The sequence below is a fragment of the Mustelus asterias genome, chromosome 4, assembly GCF_964213995.1.
Source record: "Mustelus asterias chromosome 4, sMusAst1.hap1.1, whole genome shotgun sequence".
NCBI classification, from domain to species: domain Eukaryota; kingdom Metazoa; phylum Chordata; class Chondrichthyes; order Carcharhiniformes; family Triakidae; genus Mustelus; species Mustelus asterias.
Window position 1 is genome coordinate 31,381,623 of NC_135804.1, and position 25,973 is coordinate 31,407,595.

At 41.0% G+C, this 25,973-nt stretch overlaps 1 protein-coding gene across 1 annotated transcript; it reads right to left on the bottom strand.

The window, feature by feature from the left end:
- Positions 1-1,397: 1,397 nt before the first annotated feature.
- LOC144492256 (dipeptidase 1-like) lies at positions 1,398-24,238 on the bottom strand. Its single transcript, XM_078210241.1, has 10 exons — positions 23,997-24,238; positions 19,028-19,154; positions 16,597-16,729; positions 15,433-15,583; positions 13,065-13,134; positions 8,703-8,879; positions 5,780-5,864; positions 5,626-5,701; positions 5,395-5,530; positions 1,398-2,814 (listed from the first exon to the last, which is right to left on the bottom strand). The coding sequence occupies exons 1-10, from the start codon at positions 24,122-24,124 to the stop codon at positions 2,641-2,643; spliced, it is 1,257 nt and encodes a 418-aa protein (XP_078066367.1). The 5' UTR covers positions 24,125-24,238; the 3' UTR covers positions 1,398-2,640.
- Positions 24,239-25,973: the final 1,735 nt, after the last annotated feature.

A 25,973-nucleotide genomic window follows, 5' to 3' on the forward strand; every position in this document is an offset into this window, starting at 1 on the left:
ATAAATTATGTTTATGCTGCATATTTTACTACTTTAAGTATCATTTACATTTTACAATAGAAATCAATTATTTATTTAAACTTCATAACTTAATATTTCATAAATTATACAAAAGTAACATTAATTCTTTTTGAAGAACCTAATGTTAAATTTGCCTCTTTCACAATGGCAATTGATCACCCTGCTTGGAGGTGTTATTAGGAGAGGGCTTAGAATACTACCACTGAGCCTTTGGTCACCCTGTCTAATGGTAGTTACAGAAATAGAAGATTCTGAGGCATCCTGCAGTATTCCACAAAAGCTTTTAAAAGCAGCTGCGAATGATGATGGGCCAAATTTCGCTGAAGAATCTCACAGGCTGTTTCAATGAGTAGGTCAGGCAGCAGTTTGCAGTGAGGAAGAGATTCCTTGTGAATTACACATTGCCACAACTTGCTTGCCAGTTTGTGCCACTTCACCATTAGTTTTACAACCATAGGATCTCATGCTTAACCACCCCATGATTTTCATTAAGTTGCTGCAAATTAATTATAAAATTTGCCATAGTTAAGTCTAGTAATTAACAGCATAATTATGTCATAATTGTGAATGGTTGGCAGTCAACCTCTCTTGCTCAGAAAGTGAACAAGTGAATCTCATTCCTTCAGATTGTGAACTTTTACCTTTTGAAATTAATCATTTTCCTTTGTATCTTTTTTCTCGCTCAATCCAAGCTTTCTTTTGCACTTTCTGTGAATGTTTTGACATTGAATTCACTCACTCTTATTTCTTAATCCTTTTACCTCACTGGTTAAGTTGCTACGCCCTTTGTTCCATTGTTCACCTGTTTCCTTCATTGCACCATTCATAGCTCACGCTTCCAGCAATTTGCTGAGCAAAGATTTTTTAAAAGCTAAATGTCACATGAATACTCTGATTTCATGATTGCTTAATCTGGAAAAGTGAATACCTTTCTATACTTGGACACATATAAATAAAACGATTGCTAACTGCATGGATTTCACAGGTCTTCCGGGGATTAGAAAGCAGGCGGGTGGTGTCGTAAAATAGGGCACCATTCTGTCGTCAGTGTGTCAGCCACCTGCCTTCCTGCCCTGACAATATTTTATTAGCACCGAAGGAACTGTAGGGTTGGTGGATTCTGCCTGCCTGTGGCCGATATGGGTTCTTAATGGGCAATTAATTGCTCACTTAAGGGTCCTTTCCCAACACTGCTCAGATTTAACGAGTGGCAGGCAAAGCATGTGGCAGGTTTGACCCAGTGGGCTGCTGGCCAGTGAAGAGGGCAGTCTCCTTTCCAGGCCCCATTATCCAAGGTAGCTGAATATCTAAAGGGTAGGATGTGTCCCTCCAAGGTGAGAGTGCTCCATGAAAAAATTGGAAACCCATTCAGCATTATGGTGATCCGCGAAAGGTAACAAATTTAATCAGTTTGAACAGATTTGATGGAAAAACAGGTTGTATGAATTGCTTGCCATTTAATGTAATACTGTAGAACAGTTGTTTGCAAAAATAATACCATTATTAATTAGTGTACATTGAAGTTTGCTGTTTATAATCACTTGGGGCCCTAATCATGTGGAGGTTATTTTTGCAGGGCTAACAATCCTTTCTTGTTACTGTAACCGTTAGAAATCTTAACTATCAATGAAAGATAAAATTTTGAGGTGTGCAAAAGGGGCTCCCAAATCTTATTGCCTGCTTTGAGGTACAAGTTGAGACTAATTTCATCCTAATCTTATTGAACACTGGCAGAAAGAATGTAATCTGCCCATCAATAGGATCCGAGAGCTTAGTCTGTCATTGGATGTTAGATCACCAAGATTCGAGGGAGTCAAAAGAAATCTATAGCTGCTTTCTCACTGATCTTTTATTTATTAAGTGTGCTCAACATTATATGGTTTTGGTGTCAATCAAAGCAAAAGACAGATTTGCAATTATATCACATATAAAGTATCTTTTAATACTTTAGGAAATCCAAAGCTCTTTGACGTGTAGTCAGTGGTGTTAGGAAACGTGGTAGCCAATTTGCAGTCAGCAAGCTTCCAAGCACAGCAATGTGATAATGACCAGAAGATAATCTGTTTCTGTGATTTGTTTGAGGGATAATTATTGACCATGACATTGGGATAACTCAAAATAGTGCCATGGCATACTTTATTTTCACCGTTAAAAAGCAGACAATGCCTCCGTTTAATATCTTATCAAAAGAATGGCTTCTCTACCACTGCAGCACTCCCTCAGTATTGTCCTGGAGTGTCAACCTAGATTTTATGCTCAAGCCTCTGCAGTGAAACTTGAACAACCTTGTGATTCAAAGGTGAGATTGGTATCAATTGAGCCACAACTGACTACTTATTGATCTTGTGAACAAATATTTAGGCACATGCTGAAAGTAAATCTCAGTTTCCACACAAGTGGTGCAATGCAAGAATAGCAGCTAATTGTATCAGGGTATGTATATACAAACGCTCTAGGACATATATTTAGTAAGACCCACTGTGTTAGTAATGCGAGCAGGTAAACCTCTTTTCATCACATACAAGCAAAATAGTATTTTAATGAAATTCTGTTTGCTCTCTGTGTTTAATGTTATAACTCTATTTCTAATATTGAATATTCCTGATTATTACTGTAAGTTCAGATTGATCTTAAGCAAACAATGAACATGACTATGCAGATATGAATAAAAATGCAGTGATGGCAAGGAGCTGCAGATGGGTAGCCAAGAAACGTTCTGCATGGGCTTTGCACCTTATCCTGATGAATGACATCATTTGATGGCATGTTGGTTTTCTGAAGCTGCCTGCTCACCTGCAGAACACAAAAAAGATCTGGTTAACTTTACAACTTGTGATGTCACTCAATTTAATACAGAAAATCTTAAACATAATGGCTCAGAATTTGTTAGAGAAAATAATGTCTAAGTGGCACACGCTGTCATTGTGAAAATTAACTAGCAACTTGTAGCAAAGATGACGTATCTTGTGAATTGGCAATTGCCAAAAGTTGCTGCCCAATTTCGTGGGTTTCCTCCGAGTGCTCCGGTTTCCTCCCACATTCTGAAAGACGTGCTGGTTAGGTGCATTGACCCGAACAAGCGCTGGACTGTGGCGACTAGGGGAATTTCACAGTAACTTCATTGCAGTGTTAATGTAAGCCTTACTTGTGACTAATAAATAAACTTTAATTTCCGCTGCTCCACAGTTGGGTTTGCAAAATGGGCATTTCACACTTAACCTCCCAGTTTCGTGACGTTACTGCATTCGCATGTTAATTGCCCTTTAAGCCAGTGACAGAACATTTAATCTAACAGGCAAGACATTTTTAAACTGGAGGTACAGGAGTTAAAAGGGCACACACAGGTGATGTGCCCTGTTCCAACAAATTCTGGGCCAATTATTTTAAAACTGCTAAATGCTAAGAAATTTACCATTTTATAATCCTGTACTATATATTTTTGTGGCATTTCCAGCACAAGAGAAACAAAGGAGATGCTTGAAGTGGAAATGAAGGGCTTACATTTCTAATAATCAGCAGAGTAAACACTCTTGGCAAGGAAATCTCGTATCAGAGACAATAATCCTTGGTCAAAACATCTATCAGTATCATTTGAGACTTCCGCCTTTTATTGTTTTGCATTGGTTCCCATGAATATATCACTATCATTGGTGACCAATTTGTTTTGCATTCCAATGCTTGAGTGAAACATTTAATAAACATTCTCTTCATGTTGAAAAAAATGAGAATTGCATTATATTTCGGTAAATGCATATTTGAGTGCTTAATATATAGGTTAAAGTTAGGTTAAAATGTGTTCACATTAGCAACTCTTCCAGCATATTAATAATGTGTGTTGTAAGAGTGTAATGGAATTGAATTTTTAAAAAAATTGAATATGGAGAGGAAGCATGATTTTATTTTTGCTTTTTTACCGTCCACGGTAATCATTCCAATTATAAATCAATAATCCTCAAGTTATCTTATTAATTTTGGTCTTAGACTGAAAATGTTTCTCCATATGAAAATATTACAGGTATAATTATTTTCAGGGAAGGCGGAGGTGTAATTGTATTATCATTGAACTGGTAATCCAGAGACCCAGGGCAATGCACTGGGGACCTGGGGTCGATTCCCACCATGACAGATGGTGGAATTTGAATTGAGTAAAAATCTGGAAATAAGGTCTAACGATAGCCATGAATTGATTGTCGCAAAAACCCATCTGGTTCGCTAATGTCCTTGAGGGAGAGAAATCTAATGTCTGGCCTACATATGACTCCAGACCCACAGCAATGTGGTTGACTCTTCTGTCCATATCAGCAGAGATCCTATTTCTAGAAATTTTTGTTTGGCTGCAATATAAACCTAATCATTAATTCTTTCAGAAATTACAAGTGTTGAATTTTCTAAAGATCTCCAATGAACGATAATAAAACTGACCGAGATATATTCGCCGGAATTCTACTGCCCCGCCCGTCAGGGGAATTGGAGCGGACGAGGGGCGGAAGTGGGATAGTCCATTGACCTTGGGTGGGATTTTCAGGTCTTGGGTCGAGCAAGGCCGTAAAATCCCACCCATTATGTTTAACATTCTGTATACACTGAGTTTCAATGTCCATTGTGCTGGTGCTGCGAATAATCAGGAAGTCACCCTGTTTTTTTTACTTACATTCTTGTGACTGGGCAACACAGGCATAGTTCTGAACCAGAGACATAAGGAAATTTGAAGAAAGAAATGCTCCTTAAAGAAAAATCATCTAAGCTTGACCAAAAATAAATATCAGTAACCAGCCAAGCTCCCCTAGTTTAGAAAACTGCTTCACATCGGGTTTGAGAGAAATTTGAACTCGATGAAGAAATGAATAGAACCATAGAATTTCTGCAGTGCAGAAGGAGGCCATTCAGCCCATCAAGCCTGCATCAATTCTCCAAGAGAGCATCCTACCTAGACCCACCCGCCCCACCCCCCCGCCATCCCTGTAACCTCATGTATTTACTCCGCTAATCCCCCTAACCTGCACATCTTGGGATGCTGAGGGGCAATTTAACGTGGGCAATTTAGCGTGGCCAATCCACCTAACCTACACATCTTTGGACTGTGGGAGGTAACCGGAGCACCAGGAGGAAACCCATGCAGACACGGGGAGAATGTGCAAACTCCACACAGTGACCCAACGCTGGAATTAACCTGGATCCCTGATGCTGTGAGGCAGCAGTGCTAACCATTGTGTCACAGTGTCACTCAATAGCTTGCATTGAAAAAACTATGAAAAAACAACTTAATTAACTTTTTGTAAGGTGTTTGTTACAATATCTAATTAAATGCTTATGCATCTAATTTATAATAATGGAACACATTTATGTGAATCTATTTACAGAAAAATTACTCACTTCTTCAGCTTTCTTAAAAACCCGGAGGAAGTTTAAACCAAGCAGCTTCCTAATGTCATTGTCAGTCCACTTACGCTGGAGAAGCTCAGCAATTAAAGCAGGATATTTTGAAACATCTTCTAGCCCAATAGGACCCCTTTCAAAACAAAACAAAGAAACTTTATTGTTCATTCTGCTTCAACAAAGAAATAATTCTAGGTCTAAAATCAGAATCAGCGCACATCTAGATACCTCTCATAACCATCAAAGTCGCTGCCAATGCCCACGTGATCTGCACCGGACACATTTCGAATGTGGTCAAGATGGTCTAAAATTAGAACAGTTTAGTAAATACATAGAGGATTTCAGCTGCTGTCATTGTTGAAAATGGTCACATTATACTAACCTGCCACTTGGGATAAGGTAGCATTTCCTTGACAAGAAATAAAGCTAGGATAAAAATTTACCATCACAATGCCCGAATTGTTTGCCTGAAGAAAAAACAAAGCAGAGAATTTGTGCAATTAAGCAGGACATCAGAATTAATTTTAACATCTTTTAGTTGGTATGATTAGTGCCATAGAATCCTGATCTTAATTCTCTAAAAACCTAGCACTGCCTTAAATCATGACTAATATATGGGCTAAATTTCAATTCAATCCATTGCCTGTAATGTTTGCAGAACTGAATCATTTAACATATTAACATCTGCAGAAATTAAATATCAACATTGAACTAATGTGATTGATTTAATATCAAAAATAAATTGCTGATTACAGCTAATATGCCTGGTAAAATATGGTTATGGTGTAAAAAGCACAGCACAAACACCAGAAGTCTAAAATGAAATGCATAGTGGATGAAGCAGTACCTGAAAAAGAAAGATAGGTTGATGTTTTGATGTAATCTTTTATCATGCATGGTTTATACTCATTTAGACCTCTAAAGAATAAAGTACCCAAAATGTCAAATTAGTTATTTAACTGTAAAGTATGATAAACCAGGTTTGCCTTTATCCTGAAGGAATCAAGCACAAGAAAAAATAAAATTGCTACAATTGGATAGGGCTTTGGCTCGACCACACCTGCAGTACTGCGCTTGCCTTGGAGGTGACAGTGAAAGTTCACTAAATTGGCTCCTGAGAAGGCAGGGTTGTCCCATGATGAGGGGCTGAATAAATTGTGCCTATACTCTTGAGTTTAGAAGAATGACAGTTGATCTCATTTAAACATACAAGATTCTGAAGGGATCAACGTAATAGACGGATGCTGATTAGTCTGGTTGTAGAAACTAGAACATATGGCACAGTCTCACGATAAGGCATTGGCTTTTTATGACTGAGATGAGGAGTATAAGTGTTATGAATCTTTGAAATTGTCTACCTTTTAAGAATTGCGTATATTTCATTGTTTAATACATTCAAGATGTGATCGATAGATTTTTGAATCAAGGGATATAGGGGGCGAGCAGAAAAGAGGAGTTGAGATGGAACATTGGCCATGATCATATTGAATGGTGAAGCAGGCTCGAGGGGCTGAATGGTCGACTCCTACCCCTATTTCTGATGTTCATATTCTTTTAACATTCAACATTTGTAATACTGCTGTGGTAAATTGTTACCTGTAAGGCACAAAGTGATGCATTTATAGTGTCTGCTTTGACATCCTTCTTGTGTAAAATGATGGACATGCAACAAATCCGTAAGGGATAGAGTAACTTCACATAGTGCAAGAGGTAGCTTCTGCCACAAGTGTAGCCACTGATCATCATCTTATGCCTTACACCCTGGACCACAAGCAATGTCACCATTTCCCACTGTCGTTGAATAGTATCTTCCAGGTGTGACAATCAATGTTTAGGGCCCGCATGGCGCACTTGCCAGTATCTTTAAAATGGAGCTTTGTATGTCCTAAAAATCTTCAGGCCACACAGACGTTCCTTGGATATATATGCATCTTCCATCCTGTAAATGTGCCTATGCCAGCAAAGTGACATCTGCTTAATGAGTGCCAATACATTTGGGAGATTTGCCTTTTCTGCTGCCTTCATGATTTTGTCCTTCAATAAGATGCCCAGTATGCACTGCAAACAGCAAAGATGGAAGTTTTTGAACTTCCTTTCTTGATAATGCTAAGTCTTCCTTATTTCACAGCTGAGAATACAGGCCTCATAAGCTAGCACCTTGTTTCGAAGTGTTGTTCTAGGCATGTGTCATGTGTCAAAGGTAGCTGCTTTCCCTATGCATGTATCATCAAGAAACAGATCATCTGTCATTGTGAATCCAAGGTAGCAGAATTTTCTAACCACTTCCAGCAGTGTTATTTTGTGAGATCATAAATCTCACTGCAGCATTTAAGACCATTAGCAGGTATAACTACAAGATTTTGTAGAAAATTGGCTGTCTCGCAAAGCTCCTCAGTCTGATCTGACCCTTTCATGATAACATGCACTGTATGGTACAGTTTGATGGCACCACTTCTGACAGTTTCAGGGTGAAGAATTAAGTGAAACAGGGTTTGGTATTTTCTTTATGCTCCTGACTTGCAGACAAGGAAGGAGTTTCCATGTAGATGAGGAAGACAGCAAGATCTACAATTTGTCAATTCTGCCTGTGACACACGATCAACTGTGGACACACTTTTTATGTTTTCATTTTCTTCAATAACAATGCAGGTAAAACTTGTCTTCAAATAGATGAATAGAGTTAGGCATTTTCTTGCGCCTTTCAGCTCAAAAATGGTTTGCATCATAATGTTCTGGATGTGTGGCACGGACACCAAGACATCTGAGACCTATAGTGCATCTCCTTAACCAATGAGATTTAAAAACAGAAAAATAAACCAAGGCAGTACTGAGGGAGACCATGAATTAGAGTTAAAACCAATACAAACATTGAAATAAAGAGAGACCAAGAAAAATTGGATTAAGGGAGAGTAAAAAAGACAGGAAAGAAAGGTGAAAACAATTCATAATTATCATGTCATTCGGTTAAGGGGAAATTATGCTATTAATTACTTGATGTAACATTCTGTGGCACGTTCAATGGGACAATTGAGGAAGTTTTAAAGAATATTTGGGAGAACAAGGGTGAAATTCCATTTGTGTGAAGAAAGCAACAAGAGTTCATCAATTGACCAATCAATTCTAGCGATTTGGACCTCATGGCATATCTCCTACACTTGCTAAAGTTGCTGACTAATTTTCACATTAATGTCATGATGCATTGTTCAATTGACTTTATTCTTTCAGCAAGTTCTGGTTCAATACATTTATTTTAGATGCTGAATAGTAGTGCACAGCATTTAAAGTTTGCACATAATTACTCATACCAGCTTACGTAGAACATTATCTTGCACATTTCTGTAGTTGTGGCATAAAGCAAATGCAGAAGAATGACTGAAAATAACAGGGGCAGCAGATACTTCAAGTGCAGCCAACATTGTATCTGTAGAGACATGAGACAGATCGACCAACATTCCCAGACGATTCATTTCTTTCACAACTTTCTGAAAAGGACATGCAGAAAACATTTGACATTAGTCTGACATTTCCTTTCTATATAAACAATAACAACTTGTTTTTATGCAGTTCCTTTAATGTACAATAACATTGTAGGGTGCTTTGCAGAAGCAGTGGGAAAAACACAGACCTATTGTCATTAGTTACTTAGAAGTAACCATGAGGAGGAGTGAAAAGACTGGTGAAGGAAATGGATTTTGAGGGGTCTTTAAAGGAGAAGAGGGAGATGTTGTGCCCCGCCCACCATGGCAATCGGAGCGGGCAAGGGGCAGACAATGGAAAGGTCTGTTGACCTCGGGTGGGATTTTACAGTTTCGGGACAAGCAAGGCCGCAAAATCCTGCCCAATGAGTCAGAGGGAAAGAAGACATTATCACCAATGGTAGGAATAAAGGAGGAGGAGATCAACAAGAGGACAAGGGTGGTGGTGGGAGGGAATGTCAGTACAGAAATAGGGACAGGTGAGGCCTTCAAAGCATTGATCTTAAATTGAGGCACCAAGGGAGCAAAAAAGTTCATGGGAAGTAAAATTTGGTCAGTTTTTAAACAGGCAGTGGGCCACTACTGCCCATTTCCCACACTGTGGCAAGTTAAGATCAAACCTCTCCCTCCACATCAGCAGATAATGTTACCAAGGTCCAGAGACAGAGATGAAAGATTGATCTGTGAGGGGTTCTGGAGATAACCATGTGATTACAGGAGAAAGGCTGTTGCTAGATGCACATTCACACTGGACATTGGAGGAGAGCTATTAGAGAGCATAGAACATGTGTAGACCATTTGCCCTCTCAAACCTGTCCTGCCATTCACTGAGCTTATGGTTGATCTGCAACCTAACTCCATATACTTGCCTTGCCCGATATCTGTTTATATAAATGGTTGACAAAAATCAACACCATATTTAAAATTTACAATTGATCTGGCACCAATTGCAGTTTGCAGAGAGAGTTCTGAACCTCTCCCACCATTCATGTGGAGAAATATTTCCTAATTTCTTTTCTAAAAGGTCTGGTTCTAATTTTTAAGACAATGGCCCCCCCAGTCCTCTCCAACCAACAGAAATAGTTTCTCCCAATTTATTCTATTTATACTCCTTCATATCTTGAAAACTTCAAGCAAATAACTGCTTAGCCTTCTAAATTTCAGGAAAAACAACTCTAGTTTGTTTAACTTCTCCTCATAATTTAACCTCATAAGCTAAGTCCAGATATCATTTTGGTAAACTTATGCTGCACTCTCTCCAACTAAAGTAAAATTGCCAAAATGAATCCGCCTCAAACAGTTGAAAGGGAGGGGGATGGAATCAAAGGCTAGGAAGTGCAATTTGTGTAAGGACTGAAAATTGAAATTTGACAAATGTTATCCTAATAATCAAGCATAATGAAATTTGGGCTGAATATCATGTGGAAGGGGAGGGGTGGGGGGATACTACTGCTTATCACCCACCCCAGTGCAAAAGTTGAGTTGGCTCACCAAACAAAGCTGCCCATGCTGGGAGTGGAGCCCTTAATAAGGTAAGTACAGGACTTGTGCCCCTCAGGGACAGAATCATATAATCACTACAGTGCAGAAGGACGCTACCCTGAGAATTGCTGATTAAGGCTGTGTGGTGTGAAAGTCACTCAACAACCTTAATTAGCCACCATCATGGAAATGTGGGTTATTGGCATTGGACCCAACCTGCCCTAGGTAAAGCAGCTGGAGGTGAAAACTCCTCTACAACCCAGTCTGATAGTTTGTGTGCCTCCTTCACCTCCAAAGGCCTAGGAAAATTTGGCTCATAGAATCTTACACTACACATGAGGACCATTCCAATTGTTGTGTCAATGCTGGGTCTTTGAAAGAGCTGTCCAATTTATTCCTTGCTCTGCTTTTCCCCCATATTGAGCTCTGTTCAAACAGACGTCCAATTGACAGATCATAACAACCCTCTGTGTGAAGATAACCACCCACATTTCCCTTCTAGTTATTTTGTAAATCACTTTAAATCGATGACTTCTGGTTACTGATCCACTTGCTTGAGCAAACAGTTTATTCCTACTTGCTCTTTCAAAATCCCTCAATTTGGAACACCTCTGTCAGGTTTTCCATTAACCGTCTCTCCTCAAAGGAAAAAAATTCAGTTTCCCCAATCTCTCCACGTTACAGACATCCTCCATCTCTAGTACCCTGGTAAATCTTTGGCTGGGACATCCTTCCAAAGATGTGATGCCCAGAATTGTACACAATACTCCAGCTAAGGCATAACTAGTGATTGGTAAAGGTTGCTTTCGCTTTGTATTCAACGCCTCTAATTGAGTTTTTAAAAAAAGTTTATTTATTAGTGTCACAATTACATTCACACTGCAATGAAGCTACTGTGAAAATCCCCTAGTCACCACACTCCGGTGCCTGTTCAAGTACACTGAGGGAAAATTTAATATGGCCAATGTACCTAACCAGCACGTCTTTTGGACTGTGGGAAGAAACTGGAGCACCCGGAGGAAACCCACGCAGCCACGGGGAGACCGTGCAGACTCTGCACAGACAGTGACCCAAGCCGGAAATCGAACCCGCATCCCTGGCGCTGTGAGGCAGCAGTTCTAACCACTGTGCCACCATCCCATTCACTTTCTTAGCTGCCTTATGAATTTACCCTGCCACATCTGAGATTTTGTAAAATGCACTCCAAGGTCACTCGATCTGTTTTGCATTCCCTCACAATAGTATCATTTACATTTAGTTTCTCCCAAAGTCCATCACTTCACACTTACCTGTGCTTAAATTGTACCTACCTTGTGTTGCCCGTTTCACCAGTCTATTTACATCTTCTTTCTCACTACTTGCTACATTATTACATTTTGCATTGCTCACAAGCTCCTACATTGTTCTCTCTATACCCAAATTCAGGTCATTTATATATAACAAGAAAAGCTATGATCCGAATAACAACTTCTGGCGAATACCACTTCACGATTCTCCGCAAAAACATCTGTTCACCACTCCACTTTCTGTTTCCCATCCTTTATTTATTTATATACCTGAATAAGTATTATTAATTTAACATTTATTTTCTGAATAAATCTATTGTGTGTTACTATTGTTGTGAGAGGGTGGCACGGTAGCACAGTGGGGGCGGCACGGTAGCACAGTGGTTAGCACTGCTGCTTCACAGCTCCAGGGACCTGGGTTCGATTCCCGGCTTGGGTCACTGTCTGTGTGGAGTTTGCACATTCTCCTCGTGTCTGCGTGGGTTTCCTCTGGGTGCTCCGGTTTCCTCCCACAGTCCAAAGATGTGCGGGTTAGGTTGATTGGCCAAGCTAAAATTGCCCCTTAGTGTCCTGGGATGCGTTGATTAGAGGGATTAGCGGGTAAAATATGTAGGGATATGGGGGTGGGGCCTGGGTGGGATTGTGGTCGGTGCAGACTCGATGGGCCGAATGGCCTCTTTCTGTACTGTGGGGTTTCTATGATTACTTTATCAAATGCCTTCAGAAAGTTCATATATGCAAATTCTACAGCACTATCTTCATCAACCCCGTCTTTTACTTCAAAACACTGTCAGGTTAACCAGACACAAATTTCCTTTCACAAATCCATAATGGTTTGTCTCCAAGTGAAAAGTAATTTTGTCCTTTGATTATTGCCTCTGGTAGTTCTCCCATCACTGATGTTAGAATGGTTGGCTAAGGTTACCAAATTCACCTAACCCCTCATTTTTTGAACAGTTGTGTAACCTTTCAATGCTGCAGTCCCTTGGCGCCACTTCCAAATTCAAGGAATATTGAAAAGTTGTGGTCAGGGCTTTGTTACAAAGTTTTTGGTAAGGCTTAAATGATCAAGTTGGTTTCATTCTCCTGCTGATTCCTACTAAGCAGATAGATTTTGTACACTGCAGTCTGTATTCTAGCACTACAGATTAATGTTGGTAACATTGATTGAAGCTTTCAAGGGGAATAATATCTCAATTATAAGCATTAATTTTTTGCAGTAATCTCCATATATACATCATAACAATATTCACTGATATAAGGACAAATACCTCTGAAATAATAATCACTGTGAATGCTTTCTTTCTACACAGGCAATGTACTTTTGGCATGGTGCTCAAAAACACTCTTTAGGAGTGTCCAGTAAACTTCATAATGTAAATCAAAAGCAGAATTTTTATAGTCTCAGGTACAGTTTACTAACTTTTCCAAAGTCAGATAGGCCTTTGACACCAGGTTTTGCAATGCCACTGTCCACTCTGCTGCTGTCTGCCCTGAAAAATGAGAGAAGTTAAAAAGTTTAGATTAGGTTTGTTGGTACAGAATAAAAAAGTGAAGTCAGTAGTTATGCGATGGGACAATGTATTGATAAACCTTCATGCTTTATCATGGACTAATGATTCTCAACACAACATAAGAATTGGAGCAGCATCTGGGTATTCTGCATTTCAGCCTGCTCTGACATTCAATAAGATCATGGCTGATATTTTCCTTCAACATCATTTTCCTGCATTATCCCCATATCCCTTGATGTTTTTAAGATGTTAGCAATCTATCAATCTCCGTCTTGAACCTCGTCAATGACTGAGCCTCCATAGCCTTCTGGGGCAGAATTCTAAAGATTCACCAATCTGTGAGTGAATGAACTCCTCCTCATCTCAGTCCTAAAAGGCCCAACTCTTATTCTGAGACCGTGTCCCCTAATTCTCGAACCCTCAGCTAATGGAAACATTCTTGCTGCATCTACCCTGTTGAGCCCTGTAACAATTTTATATGTTTAAATGAGATCACCTCTCATTCCTCAAAAAACCCAGAAAATAAAGACCCTGTCTATTCAGTCGTTCCTCAGAGGAAAATCCCTCTATCTCAGGAATTAATTTAATGAACCTTTGTTGCACTCCCTCTGTGGCAAGTGTATCTTTCCTTGGGTAAGGAGACCAAAACTGCATACAATACTCGAGCGGCAGTCTCACTAAGTCTCTTTTTAATTGCAGTAAGATATCTTTACTCCTATAGTCAAATCCACTTGTAATAAAGACCAACATATCATTTGCCTGCCTTCTTAATTGTTTTCTGTACTTGCATGCTAGCTTTCAGTGACTCATGGACAAGGACACCCAAGTCCGTTTGAAGTTCAATGCTTTCCAACCTCTCACCATTTAAGAAATGCTCTGTTTTTCCTATCAAAGTGGATAATCTCACAGTTTTCCACATTGTATTACATCTGTCAAAATTTTCCTCTCATTTAGCCTCTCCAGATCCCTTGGAAAGCATCTTTGCATCCTCCTCACAACTCACATTACCACCTAGTTTTGCGTCATCTGTAAAGTTGAAAATACATTTAATCCCCACATCCAAAACACTGATTCTTGCTGTATCCCACTAGTCACAGCCTACCGACCTGAAATTGTCCATTAACCAGTTTTCAATCCATGCTAGTACATTTCCCCCAATCCCATGAGCTCTAATTTTGTTTACTAACATCTTGTGTGCGATCTTATCAAAAGTTTTCTGATAATCTAAATATACCACATCCGCCAGTTCCCCTTATCTATTCTGTTACATCCTCAAAAAAACTCCTCACAGGTTTGTTGAACATGATTTCCCTTTCATAAATCCATGTTAACTCTACCCAGTCCTACCATTATTTTCTAAGTGTCCTGTTATCACATCCTTATTAAAATATTCGAGTATTTTCCCTATTTCTTATGTGAGGCTAAAAGGTCGATAGTTTCCCGTTCTCTCTCTCTCTCATTTCTTAAATACTGGGGTTACAGTTGCACTTTTCAACCTGCAGGAACCATTCCAGCATCTATAGAACTTTAGAAGATGGCATCTACTATCTCCACAGCCACCTCTTTCAACATTCTGGCATGTAGATCATCAGGTCCAGGGGATTGATCTACTATCAGTCCCATATTGATTTTGCAAGACGAGCTTTGAAGTGACCTTAATAGTTCCCCACAGAGAGTGAGAATTATTCTGTATTGGACTTGTGCACCCCTTTATATCAGATTTCAAAGTGAATTTTGCAGATGTTTGAGAACGGGCCTCATGGCTGTCTTTCACAATGGATGGTGAATGACGGACACACTGAGTGGAATTTTCCTGTCCCGCCTGCCACAATTCCTGTGGCAGGCGGGACACGGGCTATGCACAGGTCCGTTGGCCTTAGGTGGGATTTTCCGGTTTAGGGGTGAGCGCGGCCAGAGAATCCCGCTCACTGTTTTCTATTCAGTCCAAATACAGCAGACACATGGCCCCAATCGATATTTTCTATCACAACAATATGCAGTTTTGTTTTTATTAGGCAATATATTTTTTAGTTATAAATTTCCAAAATACAGGAAGATAAATTGGTATCTAGACATTCATAGTGGTTACCACCTTGATCTTAAGCAGTGTGGCCAGGTTTCCATTATACAGGAATAGGGAATTACTTAAGACATTCGTTCAAGAAAATTACTTTCATTAACTGCATTTGTTCAAGTAACAATGTTGCTGTGTGTAACCCACATTTGCTATTTCAGAGGTAACTGGCTGTACTTTTGTATAATTAAACATTTTCTTACCATGGTGTATTACAGACATGCGTTAATGTCAGGTAACGAACTCCAAGTTCATAGAACATGCGCAAAGTTCCCAGACTGCTGTCGATTCCATGCCCACCTTCCATTCCAATAAGGCTGGCTATTTTACCACTATTAAATACTTCCGTGATTCCTTTAACAGAATTAATCAATTGTATTATGCATTCCAAAAACATTATTCCTATATGCAGTCCTCTACAACCTTATTGCTGATGCCTTGTTATCTGAAGTTTATCGCAGCATTTTGTATAAAATGCCACCATCTCAGAGACAATTAACATTTCTCTGATGATGGTGTCACACAATTTCAAAGTTATGAACTATATAAATCTGTAACCTTATTTTTATTAATTACCCAATTCTTTAGCTTTCTCAAATCACAAACTTTGCCTGCAAATTTTGTTCTTTGAATAGTAAGTCTCACAACACCAGGTTAAAGTCCAACAAGCTTATTTGGAATCGCGAGCTTTCGGGGTGCTGCCCCTTCATGAGGTGAGTGAAGAGACCTACCCTTCCACTCACCTGATGAAGGAGCAGCGCTCCAAAAGCACCTGATTCCAAATAAACCTGTTGGACTTTAACCTGGTGTTGTGAAACTTCTTATGTGCCCACCCCAGTCCAACGCCGGCATCTCCACCTTATAAGTTCTTTGAATAACAAGAGGGCAGTCAAATACTGGTGATCATAGAAATCATAGAAACCCTACAGTACAGAAAGAGGCCATTTGGCCCATCGAGTCTGCACCGACCACAATCCCACCCAGGCCCTACCCCCATATCCCTACATATTTTACCCACTAATCCCTCTAATCTACGCATCCCAGGACACTAAGGGGCAATTTTTTAGGATGGCCAATCAACCTAACCCGCACATCTTTGGACTGTGGGAGGAAACCGGAGCACCCGGAGGAAACCCACGAGGAGAATGTGCAAACTCCACACAGACAGTGACCCAAGCCAGGAATCGAACCCAGGTCCCTGGAGCTGTGAAGCAGCAGTGCTAACCACTGTGCTACCGTGCCGCCGATCTTCCACATCACCCTTGCATTCTTCAGTTTATTAGCAAAGTGTAGACATTGCATATATTACAAATAGCACCTGTTATGCTTCTTTGCAACCCTCAAATATAGATTAGATAATGACATACCATCTGCAGTTGTTGTTAGTTGAAAATCTTTTGGGAACATCTGTACCATTCTTTTTATCACATCTATTTGTTCCAGAGTGTGGCGGACAGCATCTTTGTTCTGCGTGTCACAGGGTGCATAAGCAACCCAAAACTGGGTGCAGTAAAGCAGAAACACATGTTATTGGATCAGCAAAATCAGTACCAAGGTTATTTAATCAGAAATACAGAGTCATTGGTATTCTCATATCCAATCCTTCTTCTTCAATATTATAATTGTCCTTTTCCATATTTACTTAATATGAAAGATTTAGCAGAAGGATTTAACCTGACATAATTCATGATGATGCATCCTTAACGATGTTGCACATTATGATTTCCTTTCATTGTATTGCTGAAACATTGATAATGATGAAGGCCATCTTAAAGATGAAGATAAATTTTAAACATCCATTATTTGGCATGTACCATATTATTCAATGTAATAAAATGATGGTAGTGAATTTCCTCACAATCTTGCATTGCTGTTATGCCAATGGAAAAACATTTATGTCCACTAGTGATCAGGAAAACCTGTTCCTGTTGACCTATTGAATGGCCTAAATACTGTGTAAATCACATGTAATCTGCTGGAGTGCATGGAAATTACACTTGAAGATTTCAGTGGCAGATAGGTATATGTGCAGGTAAATGAGGAAGAGCCTTTTTTAAGTAACTTCACAGTGTGGCTCAACAATTATTTTCTGAAACTTTAAGAATGCCTGCAATAATAGTCACCGGAACCAAGGCAACAAGGCATGGTGTCCGGGTATGGGAAAACTGAGAATGTTGCAGACTCAGACCTCAATGTATTCGAGGAATTCAGATTGTTGGGTGTTTGTCCCAGCAAACCTTCCAGAAGTCTCAAACATGGCACCTGGAAGGAGGCGGCATTGACACAAAATGCCATCTTTCTCACTCCTAATACAGAGGTCCAATGCTGCAAGGAGACACACTAAGAGAAAGAAAGGCAATGGACTCTCACCCTTTCCTTGCTCTACAATAGACACTCTTTATTCTCAAAAAGGAACATTAGAGTAGGTGAAATAGCCTGAAATACTTGAGCCTAGACTATGATGTATATTATTACCTGAAAAACAATGGCTGTGATTCTCCCAAAAAAGTTCTAAGTGTCGACTTCATGGGAAAACTGGTGTATATCACGCTGGTTTTTTCAGTGCGACTTCAGACAAAAATCTCCCACACACTGTGCAATGCAGAGGTCACAATCGGGAATATCATTAAAAGCTCGGGGAGCAGGGACTATTCACGCCGGAGGCTGAGAGTTCTGGGAATTTGCACATGCGCAGTGGCCCCTATCTGTCAGCCTGCAGTTTGCTGGTCATCTTGATCGCTGGTCAGCCTGGGACCCTCGCAGTACTGCCCCTCCACCACCCCGCCCACGGCCCTATCGTGGCCCCCATGACCATTCCCAGTGCCCCGATTTCCAGCCGGCTCCACCCCCCCTCCCCTCCCCCACCCCCAGCAGTGACATATCCCCCACACATCCCCGGCAGAACCCTGCCCCCCAGGAGACAGAACCAGCTCCCCGGCTGACCACCCTCCCCCCCCCCCCCCCCCCCCTCAGCCCACCCCGGTCACTGGCCTCCCTCCTGCCCCCCATCGATAGCAATGGCAGAGTGGCAGCAGGACTTCCTACACCCACCGATCGTCCCAGGTCCTGCCCCCAGCAGGCCCCGCCCATGCCTGATGGGCAGTGCCAAGGTGCCCCCTGGGCATGGGCACTTTGCTCCTTGGGCAGTGCTGGGGCCCAGGCTGGCACTGCCAGGGTGCCCATGCCAAGGGGGCAACACCCCCCTACCGCCTAACCCCCTGCGGGGCCCTAATTGTCCCCCTTCACTCCAGCAGGGCCGTATCACTAGTTCCCTGAAAGTGGAGAGCTAGTCTGAACCCTGCTGGAGGGTGGGAGATGCTAGCGGTCCTGGAGAGTTCAATCCCGGGCCTGTTAATCAGATTTGAATTACATTGAAAGTAGATTTAAATCAATTACCTGGTGTTCCCGCCGGTTTGCAGCGTGGCTCAGATGGCGCCTGATATCCGGCGCTGGGAAATGCGCGTGCGGCAGGAATGCATGCACAAAGCCTGTCAATTGGCGGACACAATTCTCCCACCAAAAAATTAGCGTGGTGGGATGGGAGAATCGCCCCCAATATTTCTCTTATTGTGCACAGATGATTTCCAGCAACAATGAGAGCAACAATGAATTAAGGGTTTGGTTTATAATGAGACTTTAAATCCTGAAAAGTGAGGCTGGAGTGAAATGCACAACTGTACTGCAAATTCATTAATGGAACAGATACTTTCCCAACTGATATCCCTTCCGTCGCCCCTCTTCCTGCCGTAAGATTACATCAATATACTTGCTGTACATCACTGACAAAGAATCTTCTACCTGAGCACCAACTAAACCAGCCCGGAGCTTCTCAATATTGGTCTGAGTAGCAGTCCACGTTTTAAGGTCTACTGCAGAAAGATCATTGTGCACCCTCTTCCTCAGCTGCCATGCCATGTCATTGTGTCTGGAAAAAATGAAAGTCAAGTCCTTTTTATAAAGGAAGAGAATTGATTATTTCATGATACACACATGCAGCAAGTGCAGGTTGTATAGAATGGAAATCTTCCCCATACAAGTGTGTTGCTTGTCTTTACTGGTTTCTCTGCAGAGACGCTAGACTGCTGCAAATTATTTCCTCTTTTCAATTAACTGGTCTCTGACATGCAAAAATTACCAAATTTTAGTTTTTGGGTTTCATGCCAGATATTTTACTCTGATTTAGCATTACCAATCTTTTCCAGTGAACAGACTTTGCATCTCCTAAATCCCCGAATCTGCCTGATATCAGAGTAAATAATTGTGAGATTGAACCAAACATTGCTGCCATTGTACCTTTGGCTAACTGGAAAGTACATGTCGCCATGTGATTCTTACCATAATAGGCAGAATGTATCAGGCCAAGTATCATATTTATAAACCAACAGATATTGAACATTGTGGTGAACCACTGCTACTACATGTATGTACCTGGACACACCCATGCTGCACCTGGCCCGAGACTCCTCCCTTTCCACCCAGAGTGGGGTATAAAGGTGATGGTCCCTCCTCCTTGCCTCAGTTCAGACCAAGTCAGCTATAAGGGTGTGCTCCTGTTCTCAGTGAATAAAAGCCTATTAGTTTTCACTCACTCTCAGAAGTCTACGCGTCGTAATTGATAGTGCATCAAACATAGAACAGGCAAATGAACAGCGCTCAGTGCAAACAGTACAAAGGCAAAATTATACAGATGATGGAAATCTGAAGGAAACACTGCAGAAGCCGGAAATACTCAACAGGTCAGGCAACATCTGTGGAAGTGAAAACAAAGTCAGTATTTCAGGTCTCCGATTTTTCGTCAGGACTGAGACAAGTTAGATAAATAATAGGTTTTGAGCTGAAACAGTTGCTCAAAATATATTATCGTAATTGCATTGAGAAAGCATTTGTCTTGCTGATTGGTCATGCAATTAGCAAATTAACTTCAACATGTACAAGTGAGGTGTTATATCTTGGTGAGAGGAATAAGGAGATTACATATTTGCCAGAAAATAATGTCGATATGGAGTAGAGACATTAGTTATATCAATTAAAGCTAAGTACATACAAGTGGAGGGAATTGATTGGATGGTATCTTGAGCACTTATAAAAAGAAACTTACTGACAAGAATTGATTTGAATCTGGAGGTATATACCTGTAATGTTTCACTCTGTGAATAAAAATATATTTTCGGATTCTTTCCACACCAACTAGCTATCAGGATTATAACAAGAGGAACAGAGGTCTCCGGGTACAGGTACAAAAGTCACTAGAAGTAGTACTCCAGCTTGATAAAGTTATTCAAGTCAATAACAAAAACAAAGCACTGGGGTTAAATTTTAGTGGGACAGAATTGAAAAAATGCAAGTTACATTAGAACAGTACAGAACCATGGTTGGGCCACTTTTGAAGTTCTGGTCTATTTGAAGGATTGAGGAAGGTGCAAAAATGGTTTACTAGAGTGATAGAAACATAGAAAAACTACAGCACAATACAGGCCCTTCAGCCCACAAAGTTGTGCCGAACATGTCCCTACCTTAGCGATTACTAGGCTTACCTATAACCCTCTATCTTACTAAGTTCCATGTACTTCTCTAAAAGTCTCTTAAAAGACCCTATCGAATCCGCCTCCACCACCGTTGCTGGCAGCCCATTCCACGCACCTACCACCCTCTGAGTGGAAAAACTTACCCCTGACATCTCCTCTGTATCTACTCCCCAGTTGGTGATACCTGAACTGAGAGGTCACATCTATCAGCAAAGACTGAATAGGCTGTTGTCCTTTTCTTTGGAAAAGCAAAGCCTTAGGAGGTGACCTGCTAAAAATATTTAAGATCATGAAAATGTTTTAATAGGTTAAAGATGTTGTTTTCACTTGTGGACAAGTCCAGAACTAGGGGTCATAAATATAGTCACTAAAATGACTGTTGAAATACAATAAAGTAATAACCAATTACCCTGAAGGATTCATATTAATTCTCTAACATTTATTTATTTGGATAACATTACCAGCTATGTAATCTAATACAATACAAATATAGATAAATTAGCTCCAGCATTTCATATTGAAATTCTTCAAAATCATTCTAGTCACTACCTGAATCATCAAACAATTTGTTCCAATATCTTCATTCTCTGATATCATCATGTGGATCTTCCTTGTCTTCATCATCATGGGTGGCACTGGTCACTTTAGCATAGTCATTCTTCAAATAATCATTCTCAGCACCACTTCACAGCATATTTGATAGTCCACATTCTTGAAATGAATTTTTGACAATATTGGGTTCAAGTTCATTCCACGGTTCTATGACCCACTGACACAATGGGTGGGATTTTCCGGCCATTCCTGCCAGTGAGATCTTCCGGTCCTGCCGATGGCACATCCTGCCATGGGGTGCAAGCAAAGGGAAACCCCATTGACAGCAGCAGGTCTGGATGATTCCACCGTTGGCCATTGATGGGCCATTTGGCTCCTGCAAAACACACCCAATATTGCTAATAAGGGTGCCCACTTATTTCTGCTTTTAGTGAATGTTTTCTCGCCTTCCAACATTCAACCACAGCACAACTTGAGAAAACAATCCCTGGAAAGTTTAATTATACACAAATCCAAAGGCTGAATAAAACTCGTAAGACCACTCCAAACAAGAGCCATGTTGGTGTTAGTTGATTTCACATCATGGACTACATCGTCGATAAAATGGGATTTGAGCATGTCTGGGATGATCAAGATTTTCTTTTTGTGTGCTTTCATTCATCCATCCAGTCATTCTCGTGAAGGTGAATGGCAACACCATTCTGAAATTTCTTTTTTGGGGAAGTTTTACCCTAGAATATCACTACCAGCTTCATTTTTGTGCCATCAGCCATACAAGATGGACCCACTTTTAATTGCACCTTCTCTTGACCATTCATCTTTACAAGGGCAATTTTTTCATTAATCTTGGTATGGTCTTGTTCGCTGGCACGTCAAGATTAATCGGTGCTTCATCCATGTTTCCAATGCAGACCAATTGATATTCATTCTCCTCTTGATGTTGGGTGATAAATTGTGAAAGTTAATGATTTTATCATCAGGTTTAGGCGGTGGACATTGAAATTTTCATTTTCTAATAGAATACTGAAATGCGCTTTTTCATGGATTTGGTGCAGCATCTGGCACTGGCCTAGGATCCTGAAATACCACTTTTCTTTGCTTTGCTGATGGTGTAGGTGGTAGAATCTTCTCATCATCTCACGTGAGAACACCATCCACCAGATACACGATACATACCCTTGTGACTCGGCCAACTTTGTCTACCTGATACGCTGCAGGAAAAGATGTCCCGAGGCATGGTACATTGGACCATACAGACGCTACGACAACGGATGAATGGACACCGCTCGACAATCACCAGGCAGGAGTGTTCCCTTCCTGTCGGGGAACACTTCAGCAGTCAAGGGCATTCAGCCTCTGATCTTCGGGTAAGCATTCCCCAAGGCGGCCTTCACAACACACAACGCAGAATCGCTGAGCAGAAACTGATAGCCAAGTTCCACACACGAGGACGGCCTCAACCGAGATCTTGGGTTTATGTCACCATCTGTAACCCCCCACGACTTGCCTGGGCTTGCAAAATCTCACTAACTGTCCTGGTTGGAGACAATTCACACCTCTTTAACCTGTGCTTAACCCTCTCTCCACTCACATCATCTGTACCTGTAAAGACTTGATTACCTGTTAAGACTCACATTCCAACCATTATCTTGTAGTTGAGTTTGTGTCTATATATGCCCTGTTTGTGAAACAAATCCTGCACTCACCTGATGAAGGAGCGGCGCTCCAAAAGCTCATGCTACCAAATAAACCTGTTGGACTTTAACCTGGTGTTGAGACTACTTACTGATGGTGTAAGTCAGGTGGCTCTGTGGGTGTAACTATGATGTGGAGATGCTGGCGTTAAGACTTGATTAGCTGTAAAGACTCTCATTCCAATCATTATTCATGTAAATTGAGTTTGTGCCTTTGTGCTGTTTGTGATCAGAACTCCCACCCACCTGACGAAGGAACAGCCTGTTCCGAAAGCTAGTGGCTTTTGCTACCAAATAAACCTGTTGGACTTTAACCTGTTGTTAGACTTCCTACAGTGTAAATATGGCCATTTTGCAGATGCTGGTTAATCTATTCTGCTACCATTTTCTCCAGTTTTACGTTTAGCTGTGTTCTTGTTCATTCTTGAAAGCATCAAGATAGATCATGCACGCTACACATTAGTCTTCTCGATTGGCTGGCAGATTCAGTTAAGACTTAGTCGAGGGAAAATCTAAAGTTTTCTGCATGTGCCTTTCAATTAATGAATTGTAGTAATCACTAGTTCACAATTTGATTCAATTCCTGAGAAACTAGGTTGACTTTTACATGAGATGTATGAGAATTAGTGCAAAAGTCATGGGGACGACTTTTACATGAGTCTGTAAGGAATTTTCTGTAACTCCAGAAACAGTTGAATCCAATGCAAAGTCTCATGTTAATTTAAATATTATCACTTACACTAATTTACATGAACAAATTTCAAGATATACGCTGAAAACCTTGACCTCATCTGCAGCTGGGATTCTCCAGTGCCACTGCAGTGAATGGAGTTTTAACTGGAGCATCAGATTCTCCATTCTTGCTGGCAGTGGGGTGGGTACGGATGAGATCAGAGAATCTCACCCATAAGCTCTAATCTTTCTGATTCAGGTGAAGTAAAGCTTAAAGTGTGATTCACAATTTCTATACAGTTAGGAATACAATAATTTACTCACCCATCAATCAAGGAAGTATTTTTCATTAACTGCTCAGCTTTCTGACGATAAGAAAGTATAGCTGTATATCTTTCAAAACATTGCGTTAAACTTAGCAACAGTAAAACATCCAGAGATTTGAGTGTCATTTCTACAGGATTTTTAATATTTCTCACGACTACAATGGGCTTCTTGCTGTTTGACCTTTCTGATAAGTTGCCATGAATGTTTAAACAATGGTTTTCTGTTACAGGAAACAGTTCCCTTGTGATTTTAGGCAGCGCAAAAATAATGGCTTTAATGGCATATCCTGTCAATATGCGTTATGGTTTAATATACAAAATCAGATGGGATGTAACACAAGCCTGAAATTTTTTTGTGAATTAAAAAAGATTACTTTTGAGCTAGAATTTGAAGCATAAGATTCAGTCGATTTCTGATCCTGTTTTTAAGACTCTTTGCCAGCTTTCAGAATGCACTTCTTGTCCTTGTGAAGATGTATTACTTTGATTGAAAAATTTAAAAGGATTTCACCTAAATTTTGCCAAATGCTTTTCATGGCTGCAGAGTGCACTAGCATGAATCTTGCAAAAAATCAGTGGGTGGGGCCTATTCCCACTGGAGAGGCCAGCAGCATAGTGTTGAGCAGACCACTGGGCGTGTTGCGCTCTGTCAGTGCCGAGATCGGACATGCGCAGTAGACCGCACTGCCGGTCTCCCGATCATTGGCCAGCGGTCCCATGACCACATGATCGCTAGCACAGACTCCCCCACGCCCTGACCGCTGGCGTCCCCAGACACGTCCAGGCCAGCCTCAACCAACTCCCCCTGCATCTCTCCCTGTCACTGCCGAGTGCAGAGTGGCAATGGTATTCCCCCACCCATTGCCTGTCCCCAGAGGCCCCGTCCTCTTCACACTGCCCGATGCCTAGTGGGCAAAGACAAGGTGCCCACTGGGCATTGCCACTTTGTCCCTTGGGCAGTGCCAGGGGCCAGGCTGGCACTGCCAAGCTGGCAACGCTCAGAGGGCACACCACCCTCACCACCGACCCCTGGGGAGCTTCCCTGGCCCCCCTTCACTCCAGCAGGGTTGGCCTGACAGCTCCCCGCAAGTGGGGGCTACTGTGAACCCCACTGGAGTGAAACACTGCTGGCAGGGGCAGAGATTCTAGTGGTCCCGGAGACTTCAGTTCCGAGCTCACTAATGAGATCTAAATGAGCATTTGAATACATTATACAGCTCCACGGCAATTTCTGGTGTGGAGCTGACGGCGCCAGAAATCCGGCAGCCGGAGACTTTCGCACACCGTGGTGCCCAGCGGGAGCTCACTACACGGTCTCCCCGCTTGAGTCGCCTGTCCAAATCGCCCCTGTTGTTTTCAATGAAAACATTTTAGTTAGGTATAGCAAATAAAAATATTTCGCTTCTTAGGCAGTTTTCAGTTGGAGGAAGTGTTAAAATTCTCAGTTTGATTCGAATAGACATTTGTTTTCCTTTGTTTCAAAGTTCAGATTCTATGGAGTAATTTTCAATGTGTACGTGGTTTGACAAAACTAAAATGTGTTTTCTGGTTATACATGAATGCATTGTCAATACGTTTATCAATATTCAACTATTGCAAGTCGTATGCAAAGCCAGCGACAAAGACTATTAGCATAAACCATATTTTTGTAGATGATCCTAAAATTTAACAGGTGCAGCTGAAATTCAACTCCCAAGGCAACATGGATGGGTAGAATAAATAGGTCGGAAAGGAAAGGGGAATAAAGAAATATAAAGAACAGATGGCACATGGGATTGGAGCCACTGCTTATGGAGGATAAACAATGACATGAACTTGCTGGGCTAAATGGCCTATTTCCATGTTGCTACATAAATGTATGGTCACAACATAGAACTCTTAACACTAAGCACTTAACTCTGACTAAAAGCAGAACTGTATTTGGTGGAAAAAAAGGTGATATACCATATAGAATGTACCATCTTCAGTTTTTTTT